This window comes from Puma concolor, chromosome B2 (assembly GCF_028749965.1).
Source record: "Puma concolor isolate L17-30 chromosome B2, mPumCon1.1.hap2, whole genome shotgun sequence".
Taxonomy (NCBI): domain Eukaryota; kingdom Metazoa; phylum Chordata; class Mammalia; order Carnivora; family Felidae; genus Puma; species Puma concolor.
Window position 1 is genome coordinate 38,187,865 of NC_141671.1, and position 12,287 is coordinate 38,200,151.

Below are 12,287 nucleotides of genomic sequence, written 5' to 3' on the forward strand. Positions count from 1 at the left end.
GGTTTTCCCTAGGCTAAGATGGAAACCAAAGCCAAATAGCATATTTTGACCTAATATAGAGGCTGAAGCTGAACTTTGTGCATAAAATTAATGATTAACATTCCAATAACTTATTTTTTGCAATTTTACACTGTTTATTTAAAAAAACAATTTTTGAGCTCATTTATTTATTTGAGAGAGAGAGAGAGAGAATGCATGTGCGTGTGAGTGGGGGAGGGGCGGAGAGAGAGGTGGACAGAGAATCCCAAGCAGGCTCCGCTCTGTCAGCGACGCGGGGCTCCATCTCACAAACCATGAGATAATGACCTGAGCCGAGACCAGCAGTCCGACGATGCTCAACCAACTAAGCCATCCAGGTGCCCCTACAATGTCTATTTTAATAATGGTATTTATGTATATTAAGTAACTCAATTCACTCTGAGAGACATGCTCAGCATTTTTAGGAATCTGGGTTGAAATCTAACACTTAAACCATTTCCTCTTTCCAGAGAACCATTGAAAGCTATGTGGATAAACGAATGGGAAGCACATATGGGCCACCAGGAGGCAGAAAAATGACTGTATTTATTGATGATATTAATATGCCGGTGATTAATGAATGGGGAGATCAGGTATGACTAAAATATCTCCTATAGATGATAGTTAATCAGTATTTTTAGTTATATGTAAAAAATGTCAATAGCCTTCATCTTATTAAGCCTCCCTAGTAGCAGTTCTGTTTTGTTTGACTTCTCTGGTATAGCTGGCATTCTCCCTTCTTGAGGTCCCTGTGGGCTTTTCAGCAATACGCCTACCTGTCTCTCTGGCTTCGTGATTTCAGTGACCTTTCTGGCTCCTCTCTTCCTTTCCCCAGGGTTTTAGCTTTGTTCTGTTACCTCTTATTCTACATACTCCCTCCAAGGAATACCTGATGTAGAAAATTCCTTTTTTTTTTTTTCCTTTTAACTCTGCCATGAGTGTGTCCCCCTTGTGATCATCTGTCAACCCCAGAGACATTCCCCATCAGAGAACCTCACTGATGCTGTCAGGGTTCTGCATGTTCCTTGTGGGATTGCCAACACCTCCCTCCCACCACTGCCCACTGCTTCATCAATTACATCTACCTGGAGCCTGCCAGCACCCATTCCATCTGGCCTTTTATGTGGATTCACCTCAGATACCTCTAGGAGGTCCAGACTCCCAGGTCCTGTGCTCACCTGAGACTATTCCTCAAACAGCTTTGCACAGCACTTCTCTGACCTTACTTCCTACTTTTCCCACTCTGAAACCTTTCACTTAAAAAAAATTTTTTTTTTATATATGAAATTTATTGTCAAATTGGTTTCCATACAACACCCAGTGCTCATCCCAAAAGGTGCCCTCCTCAATACCCATCACCCACCCTCTCCTCCCTCCCACCCCCCATCAACCCTTAGTTTGTTCTCAGTTCTCAACAGTCTCTTATGCTTTGGCTCTCTCCCACTCTAACCTCTTTTTTTTTTTTTTTTCCTTCCCCTCCCCCATGGGTTCCTGTTAAGTTTCTCAGGATCCACATAAGAGTGAAACCATATGGTATCTGTCTTTCTCTGTATGGCTTATTTCACTTAGCATCACACTCTCCAGTTCCATCCACGTTGCTACAAAAGGCCATATTTCATTTTTTCTCATTGCCACGTAGTATTCCATTGTGTATATAAACCACAATTTCTTTATCCATTCATCAGTTGATGGACATTTAGGCTCTTTCCATAATTTGGCTATTGTTGAGAGTGCTGCTATGAACATTGGGGTACAAGTGCCCCTATGCATCAGTACTCCTGTGTCCCTTGGATAAATTCCTAGCAGTGCTATTGCTGGGTCATAGGGTAGGTCTATTTTTAATTTTCTGAGGAACCTCCACACTGCTTTCCAGAGCGGCTGCACCAATTTGCATTCCCACCAACAGTGCAAGAGGGTTCCCGTTTCTCCACATCCTCTCCAGCATCTATAGTCTCCTGATTTGTTCATTTTGGCCACTCTGACTGGCGTGAGGTGATACCTGAGTGTGGTTTTGATATGTATTTCCCTGATAAGGAGTGACGCTGAACATCTTTTCATGTGCCTGTTGGCCATCCGGATGTCTTCTTTAGAGAAGTGTCTATTCATGTTTTCTGCCCATTTCTTCACTGGGTTATTTGCTTTTCGGGTGTGGAGTTTGGTGAGCTCTTTATAGATTTTGGATACTAGCCCTTTGTCCGATATGTCATTTGCAAATATCTTTTCCCATTCCGTTGGTTGCCTTTTAGTTTTGTTGGTTGTTTCCTTTGCTGTGCAGAAGCTTTTTATCTTCATAAGGTCCCAGTAATTCACTTTTGCTTTTACTTCCTTTGCCTTTGGGGATGTGTCGAGTAAGAGATTGCTACGGCTGAGGTCAGAGAGGTCTTTTCCTGCTTTCTCCTCTAAGGTTTTGATGATTTCCTGTCTCACATTCAGGTCCTTTATCCATTTTGAGTTTATTTTTGTGAATGGTGTGAGAAAGTGGTCTAGTTTCAACCTTCTGCATGTTGCTGTCCAGTTCTCCCAGCACCATTTGTTAAAGAGATTGTCTTTTTTCCATTGGATGTTCTTTCCTGCTTTGTCAAAGATGAGTTGGCCATATGTTTGTGGGTCTAGTTCTGGGGTTTCTATTCTATTCCATTGGTCTATGTGTCTGTTTTTGTGCCAATACCATGCTGTCTTGATGATGACAGCTCTGTAGTAGAGGCTAAAGTCTGGGATTATGATGCCTCCTGCTTTGGTCTTCTTCTTCAAAATTACTTTGGCTATTCGGGGCCTTTTGTGGTTCCATATGAATTTTAGGATTGCTTGTTCTAGTTTCGAGAAGAATGCTGGTGCAATTTTGATTGGGATTGCATTGAATGTGTAGATAGCTTTGGGTAGTATTGACATTTTGACAATATTTATTCTTCCAATCCATGAGCAGGGAATGTCTTTCCATTTCTTTAAATCTTCTTCAATTACCTTCATAAGCTTTCTATAGTTTTCAGCATACAGATCTTTTACATCTTTGGTTAGATTTATTCCTAGGTATTTTATGCTTCTTGGTGCAATTGTGAATGGGATCAGTTTCTTTATTTGTCTTTCTGTTGCTTCATTGTTAGTGTATAAGAATGCAACTGATTTCTGTACATTGATTTTGTATCCTGCAACTTTGCTGAATTCATGTATCAGTTCTAGCAGACTTTTGGTGGAGTCTGTCGGATTTTCCATGTATAATATCATGTCATCTGCAAAGAGCGAAAGCTTGACTTCATCTTTGCCAATTTTGATGCCTTTGATTTCCTTTTGTTGTCTGATTGCTGATGCTAGAACTTCCAGCACTATGTTAAACAACAGCGGTGAGAGTGGGCATCCCTGTCGTGTTCCTGATCTCAGGGAAAAAGCTCTCAGTTTTTCCCCGTTGAGGATGATGTTAGCTGTGGGCTTTTCATAAATGGCTTTTATGATCTTTAAGTATGTTCCTTCTATCCCGACTTTCTCAAGGGTTTTTATTAAGAAAGGGTGCTGGATTTTGTCAAAGGCCTTTTCTGCATCGATTGACAGGATCATATGGTTTTTCTCTTTTTTTTTGTTAATGTGATGTATCACGTTGATTGAAAAAAAATTTTTTTAAATGTTTATTTTTGAGAGAGACAGAGAGAGAGCGCGCAAGTGAGTGGGGGAGGGGCAGAGAGAAAGGAGGACAGAAGATCCAAAGCCGGCTCTCCACCGACAACAGAGAGCCCGATGCGGGGCTCAATCCCACAAACCATGAGATCATGACCTGAGCTGGAGCCAGACGCTTAACCGACTGAGCCACCCAGGTGCCCCCCTGAAACCTTTCTATGTGCCCCTGGAAGCCATAGTTCATCCACAGAATTCCTTGTAAATGCAACTTCTCTGAATTTTTCTTTTGCCTGCTTGCTCTAATGGAAACCTGGGAGGCTGCTTTCCTCAGTCAAGTTGAGCCCCTGGGCCTAGAGGTGGGGGGGATGTCCTCCTTGCCTCTTGTTGTCCCCTGCCCTGTGGAGGGATCAATCCCACCTCATGCTTCCCTTGTTGCTGTCACCTCAGACCCTCAGACAACACCCTGAAGATTTCCATTCCTGGATCACTGTTACTCTCCCTCTTGCTGGGGCCAGCATCATGTGTGTGGAAACTGGGCTGACACAGTGACTCATACTTCAAACGGACCTGCATTGGTTTAATGCTCTGTAGCCACCAGTGTGAATTTCTTAATAATTACTTTTGAACAAGGAGCCTTGCATTTTCATTTTGCCCTGGGCCTTGCAAATTATGCAGCCTGCTTGTTGTAATTCTTGGTGATGCCAATACTGACATACGTGATCTTGACCTCTTAGTTCCTCCTGTGATGATCGTGTCTTACACCCTGGGTGAATTAGTCATCCATGCAGTCATACCTACACCTTGTTATTATTGAGAACTGTGACCCCTTCATTATCTCAGTTTCAAGCATTTTATTCTCTGATTACCATATCCACTCTTTCTAGCTTATTCCCTCCACTTCCCAGATTCGAGAGAGAGCTACCACGATCCATAGTTCCTGCCATCATTAAACTATCCCTCATTTCCTCTCATTTCCTCACTTCCTTTCTTTCCTAGCTGGAATTCCAGGACCCATCACTGTCGCATACACCCTCTACTCACCTGTGAAAGCCATAACCCCATTAAAGCCTTGTTGAAACTCGGCCTGCTCTCCACCCACCTGCACCTATGAGGCTAAGCTTGGCTGGAGAAAACCACACAATTCTGGCTTCATTTTAAAATCATGACCATGGGGCTGCCCGGGTGGCTCAGTCAGTTAAACTGACTGACTAAAACTCTTGATTTCAGCTCAGGTCATGATCTCCTGGTTTGTGGGATTGAGCCAGGCGTCGGGCTCTGTGCTAACAGTGCACAGCCTGCTTGGGATTCTCTCTCTCTCTCTCTCTCTCTCTCTCTCTCTCTTTCTCTTCCTCTCTCCTTGCCCCTCCCCTGCTCTCTCTTTCTCTCTCTCAAAAATAGATAAATAAACTTAAATCATCATCACGGACCTCAGCTCCCATTCAGGCTCGTTCTCTGTGAGATGACTGTTTCATACTTTCTTCATTTTCTCAGACCTCTAACACCTCCATTTCCTTACCGTTTGCTGAGCACACATGTGTTGTAGCTTTCTTCCTATTTCCTGAGAAGATTGACTTCTTCCTTTTGTTTGTTTACTACCTATACACTGCACTCAATTTCTGTGTTCTAATGCTTACCTAGACAGTATATCCTGCATACACGGGTAATGAAAGATAAAGATAAACCCTTTATTCCTATCTTGTATATCCAATGACCTTTGAACACCTTAATTTCCTTTATCTCTCTCCTAACTTATCATTTTATTGTCGATTTGTATTTTAAGTCTCTCTCTCTCTAATTTATTTTACGTTTATTTTTGAGAGAGACAGAGAGAGACAGAGCATGAGTAGGGGAGGGGCAGAGAGAGAGGGAGACACAGAATCTGAAGCAGGCTCCAGGCTCTGAGCTGCCAGCACAGAGCCCGACGTGGGGCTCAAACTCATGAACCGTGAGATCATGACCTGAGCTGAAGTTGGACACTTAACCAACTGAGCTACCCAGGTGCCCCCCCCCCTTTTTTAACTCCCACAGACATTATTTTTACTTTTTTATATATTCACTCATCATTTGCATTGCTGTCTTGTTTGCCACTTTCTTTGCTCTTTCTTTATTCTTCCTTCTTAGACCTTGCATGTGGTATGTTCCTTCTGCTTTTAGAACCTACTTTAGAGAAGGTCTTTTCATGACTAATTCTTTGTCTGCACATGTCATTTCATCTTTTTTATTTGAAAGACAGTGTTTCTGGGTGTGAAACTCTAAACTCGCAGTTCTGGTTTTTTTTTCCATCATGTTGAATATATTCTTCCTGTTTTCTGTTTTCCTTGTTGCTGTTGAGAATTCAGCTACCATTTAATTATGGCACGTCTGAACTTAATCTGCCTTTTTTTTCACTTGCTGCTTTTAAGACTTTCTCTTTGCTTTACTTTCCTATAATTTTCTTTCTTTTAAAAATGATGTTCCTTGGTGTAGATTTATTTGTACTTATTTGCTTGGAATTTGCTAGAACTCATGAATCTGTGGTTTGGTGTCTTTCATCACTTCTAGAAAATACCCAGTCCTTATCTCTTCAAATATTATTTCTGCCCCTCCTTATTTCCCTTCTTCTCAGAGTCCTATTGTATATCAGACTTTCTTCTATACCTTGTATATTTCTCCTTTTTTTTTTTTTTACATCCCAGCCTTTTCTCTCTCCAATGCTTGTGATCTAGATAATTTCTCCTCTTTGTCTTCCTCCTCACTAATTTTCTTCTCTGTTTTGTCTAATCTCCTGTCAAATTCATCCAGTGAGTTTTTATTTCAGCTACTGTTTATTTCCTCTTTCAAATATGTCATCATTTTTATAGTTTCCTATTCCTTGCATATATTTTCAAATTTTCAAATGAATTTTAAAACATATTGAGCATAGTTGTTTTAAGGTCTGTGTCTGTTAATTTCAGCATCTGAAGTCTATGTGATCCTATTTCTACTCTTTGTTGTTTTAATAGTTCCTGTGTGTGTTGAACAAGTCTTATTTTCTGTAAGTATCTTTGACTGCTTGCTAGATCATTACCCTTGAAAAATTAATCATGACTGTGTTTCACAGCCTAAGCTGGATATGCTCTCATCAAGACAGGTTTTGAGTTTTCTTCTGCCAGATCCTTAAGAGCTTATTCCGTCAGGATTATCTCAAAGCAAGGTTAAGATTGGAAAGTTTCTGTTCCACTTAGGCTATGCATACCCAGGGTGCAAATCTGTGCAAGTGTCATCCTGAGGCCACAGCCTCCTAGGGAAGTCTCTTATTTTTCTTTTTTCTTTCCTTTTCCTCTCCCATTCAGTAGGGATCCAAGAGAGACTTCTCAGCAGTAAGGTGAGGAGAGTGGAGGCATATTAAGATATCATCTATAGGCTGAAGAGCTCCTGAATTTCGGACTCACTTAACCAATTAGGGATGTCTACTTGGATCTCAAACTTACCATGTCCAAAACCAAATTCCTGTTACTCCCTAGATCTGCTCCTGAAATACTCCTCTTAATATCAAGAAGTGGAAACTCCACATTCAATCTGTTAGGAAATCTTGTGGGCTGGATCTTCAAACTATATCCAGGATTTTGCCACTACTCATTACCTCTATTGCCAACACCTGGTGCAAGCCACCATCTCTCTCTCTCTCTCTCTCTCTCTCTCTCTCTCTCTCTCTCTCTCTCTCTTCTTAATCATTACAAATGCCTCCTCATTGTCTCCCCATTGCCTTTGCCCTTCTCAGTCTATGCTCACATCAGCACCCAATTAAAACATGGATCAGATCATGACACAGTCTTCTGGTCAAAATCCTCCCATGAGACTTGTAGAATATAAATGCCAAAATCCTTACCATGACCCAAAGACCCTGCATTGACTGATTTTACCTCCCCATGACTCTGCCCCAAACACATTTATTGGTCCTTGTGTACACTGGATATAATGTTCGCTCAGAGCCTCTATGTTTACTGTTTCCTCCTCTTGGAATATTCTTCCTCTAGATACCTAAATGGTTTGCTTTCTCACCTCCTTCAAGCAATGAGGTTATATATTCTTTGGTTGCATGTCATGTGAGGTGAATCCTCCCGTGTTCTCCATATTCAGTGGCACCCTCGAACACTGTCTATTTCCTTTCTCTGTTTTATTTTCCTCCCAAAACTCATACCATTTTATTTACATACATATATACATACTAGCATACATGTGTATATATTTTTTCTCCTACCACCAGAATGTATGCTCCATGAAGACAGGAATTTTTGTCTGTGCTACAACGGAGTCAGACACACAGTGGTCATTAATATGTGTTGAATGAAAGAATGTCGTATTTGAGGTGCTTGTGTGTCATCCACTCAGGGGTGCCTAGTAGGAATTTGGATATACAGGCATGGAGCTTAGAAGGGAATCTGAAGCTAGTTACAGAGTTGAGATTCTTTAGGTTATAGGGGTGACATGACATCGGCTGAAATAGTGAGAATGATAGAACTCTGTAGAACACTTACATGAGAGGGATAGGTGGAGAAAGAATGACTTAGGAAGTGATCCAGGGTCACAAGGTAAACCTGGAAATAATTGATCCTCTGAAGCCGAGAGAGGAAAAATTTTCAATAGGGAAGAAGTGTTAGCTGTGTTAGAGTCTTCAGTAAAGGAAGATGAGGACATAAAATCTAAACCCCAAACATTCCTGAAGGCTCAGGAATAACTATCCCACATTCTGATTTAAAGTATTTTGAAATGTTAAATGTTGATATTTGTAACTCTGACTACTGTTGTAATTGTACCAAATATTTTGTAACTTGCCTATTTAAATTTCTTTGGAGATCCATTTTATCAAGGTGGTGAAGAGTACACTGAACTTGTTGCAGACGTTTAGCTTATGGTTTCATTCGTGAGTGGTAGCATTTAAGTATTTTTTAAAGTTTATTTATTTATTTTGAGAGAGACAGAGATAGCACGAGTAGGGGAGGGCCAGAGAGAGAAGGGGAGAGAGAGAGAATCCCAAGCAGGTTCCGCACTGTCAGCACAGAGCCCCATGTGGGGCTTGAACCTGTGAAGCCGTGAGATCATGACCTGAACCAAAACTAAGAGTCAGACACTTAACAGACTGAGCCACCCAGACACCCCCATGAGTGGTAGCATTTACATCAAATTGCCTTGCAGGTTATTATCAACATTTGCAAGCACTTTCACTGATAAGAGTTGACTATTTCATGTGTACTATTTTGTAAGAGCCATGCAGCAATATGATAGATATACTTACTAAAGTTATCACTGTGTACATTTCAGGTAACTAATGAGATCGTGCGACAAATGATGGAAATGGAAGGAATGTATAGCTTAGATAAGCCTGGAGACTTCACTACTATTGTTGATGTGCAGCTCATAGCAGCAATGATCCACCCTGGAGGTGGTCGAAATGATATTCCACAACGTTTAAAAAGACAGTTTACTGTGTTTAATTGCACATTGCCTTCAAATGCTTCAATAGACAAAATTTTTGGTATGACTGTTCTTGGTGTTACATTTTTTTATCCTCTTACATAATGGACATAAGCCATGCAAAACCTTATTTAAGAGATAAAAAGGCTCTGTCTGAAGTAGGGATTAAGAATCTGAAATTGAGAATTAAATACCAGAAAAGAGGGACTAAATATTAAGAAGACTCATGTTTATAGTCTATTCTAAAACTCAGGAATATTTAGAAATAGCCTTGTTGAAGTTTGACTTTGGTGTAAGCAAACATTTGTGTTTTTGTTTTGTTGACACAATCAGAGAAATTTGGGCTAATGAATGACAGCACATGTATTATAGGTTAACAATGTAATATATCAAGTCAAATGTAGCACTTTGATATGTTAATGAAATGGGAATTTTGATAACAAATTTATGCTCATATAAACTATTTCATTAAAAATTATATATATGAAGACATACAAGAGAAACAGACCCATGTATATATGGACATTAATTGGCATTGCAGGTGCTGTAGATTAGAAGGGAAAGGGAAGACTTTTAGTAAATGGTACTGGGACTTTTTTAGTAATTGTTATGTGAAAATAATTGAAATTGAACCCTTACCTCACACCAAGCATAAAATCAATACAGATGGATTAAAGACCTAAATATAGAAAGCAAAGATATAAAATATTTGGAAGAAAATATCTGCATGACAGCTGAGTAGGAAAAGAAACTCATTTATTTATTTATTTGCTTATTTATTTATTTATTGCTTATTTATTTATTTTGGGAGAGAGAGAGAGAGAAAACACAAGCAAGGGAGGGTCAGAGAGAGTGGAAGAGAGAGAGAATCCCAAGCAGGTTCCATGATATCAGCACAGAGCCTGAAGTGGGGCTTGGTCTCATGACCTGAGCTAAAATCAAGAGTCAGACACTTAACCCATTGAGTCACCCAGGTGCCCCTGGAAAGAGCTTGTAAAATGAGACTCAAAAAGCAGAAGCCATAAAAGGAGATGACAAGTTTGACTAGATTAAAATTAAGAAGTTTTGTTCATTTAAAAAGCAATATTGAAGAGTGAAAAGACAAGCCCCAAAGTGGGCAAAGATGCAAAGATGCAAATTTAAAACACCAAGGAAAGGGGCGCCTGGGTGGCGCAGTCGGTTAAGCGTCCGACTTCAGCCAGGTCACGATCTCGCGGTCCGTGAGTTCGAGCCCCGCGTCAGGCTCTGGGCTGATGGCTGAGAGCCTGGAGCCTGTTTCCGATTCTGTGTCTCCCTCTCTCTCTGCCCCTCCCCCGTTCATGCTCTGTCTCTCTCTGTCCCAAAAATAAATAAAAACGTTGAAAAAGAAAAAAAAAAATTAAAAAAAAAACAAAACACTAAGGAGGGGCGCCTTGGTGGCTCAGTTGGTTAAGCATCAGACTCGATTTTGGCTCAAGTCATGATGTCATGATTTGTGGGACCAAGCAGTGTATTGCGCTCCATGTTGACAGGGTGATGCTTGCTCAGGATTCTCTTCCTCCCTCCCTCTCTGCCTGTCCCATGCTCATGCACGCATGCTCTAGATAGATAGATAGATAGATAGATCACCAAGGAAATAACATTTTATACCCACTTGATTTGCAAAAATGAAAAATTCTGACAAAATCAGGCATTGGGGAGAATGTGCAGGACTGAGACACTCACCCCCTACTGGTGGGTGTATAAATTGTGACAGGCCCTGTGGATAATAACTGGACCTCATTACTGGTAAAGCAGAATGTGTGGACACCCACAGCAGTTCCATTTCCAGGCATATGCCAGTTTATCATTTGTTTCCTTTATGATTTTCACTTTCTGACTTTCATTTAAGAAGTCCTTTCCTATCCAGCAGTCATGTAGATATTGTCTTGTGTTTTCTTCCCAACATTACAGTTTTGCCTTCCATATTTAAACCCTTAACCCATCGTTACTTGATTTGTGCCACAAATCAATGACACACATGTTCAACAAGAATGTTTATAGAACAATGTTCATGATAGCAGAAACCTTGAAACAATCAAATATTTATTGACAGTAAAAGCGGATCCATACATAGTGGTCTAGGCACACAGCCTAATGCCATTATGCAGCAGTGAATATGAACAAACACAGCTACGAGCTTCAACATGGCCGAAGCCCAGAAATGGGTTGAGCAAAAGAAGCAAGTCACCAAGGAATATATGATACGATTCCATCAAATTAAATTTCAAAAGTTGAAGTTAGAGAAAATGTTAAAGGTCAAACCCATAAGTGGGCCACCCTATAAAGAAAAGCAAGTCGCGGTATCTTGTTAGGTCAGAGTAGTGGCTGCCTCTGGAGGAAGGAAGGGGTTGTGGACAGCGACGGACAAACAGGGGCTTCTACTGCATCCGGCAAGGTTGTGTTTCTCAGTCTAGTCATCCGTATGTGAGTGTTTGCTTATTTGTTAAACTGTTTTGATTAATGATGAATGATATCTCTGATATGATTAATACTGAAAACTAAACATGGAAAGAGAAATGCTTAACGTCACCCAGCTTAGTTGGTCTTGTAACGATTTATTCCCTGGGATAAACATGTACCTTTTATCTTTTGGTAAGCTTGTACTTTCAATCTTGTTTTATTTTCCAGGACTTATTGGCTGTGGGTACTTTGATCCTTGCAGAAAGTTCAAACCTGAAATATGTGAGATGATTGGAAATTTAGTTTCAGCAGGCAGAGTGCTGTGGCAGTGGACTAAGGTACAGAAGGGTCATTGTCCGTAATAACAAAAAATCTACTATTATTTGGCCTGTTCTCACCTTGTGGCCCATGAACTTATCATCACATCACGGAGTAGTGGGTTTTCTCTCTCTCTCTCTCTCTCTCTCATTCTCTCTCTCTCTCTTTTTTTTGAAAAGACAAATTAGCTGCTCAAATAGATTTATGACACCTTTTCCTTCCAGGGAGCAAATATTCTGACTGGATGATGCTTTCCGTATGTATGAGACATTACTATAAACCACACACGACATCCAAGATAAAGTAGAATTTTGCTAAAACGAGGACACTGCTTTTCTGCTTGTTACTCTGATATTTATCTCAGACACTCACCTATTTCCTGACTGACTGAATACCTGGATTTCCAGATGTTCTTAGCTATCTGAGACTTAAAATCTAACTTGTGTGAGTCTTGAGATGGAGTGGGAATTAGTAAATGGATGGAAGTGTAC

General features: G+C 40.5%; 1 protein-coding gene across 5 annotated transcripts in view; it reads left to right on the forward strand.

Moving 5' to 3' along the window:
- The window catches only part of DNAH8 (dynein axonemal heavy chain 8), a 347,525-nt gene that overhangs the window by 186,684 nt on the left and 148,554 nt on the right, over positions 1 to 12,287 (forward strand). For all 5 annotated transcript variants that reach the window (XM_086706753.1, XM_086706756.1, XM_086706755.1 and 2 more), the window contains 3 exons: positions 489 to 611; positions 8,905 to 9,118; positions 11,707 to 11,816. In XM_086706753.1, coding sequence (XP_086562879.1) covers positions 489 to 611; positions 8,905 to 9,118; positions 11,707 to 11,816 — 447 coding nt within the window. The remainder of the gene's footprint in view (positions 1 to 488; positions 612 to 8,904; positions 9,119 to 11,706; positions 11,817 to 12,287) is intronic.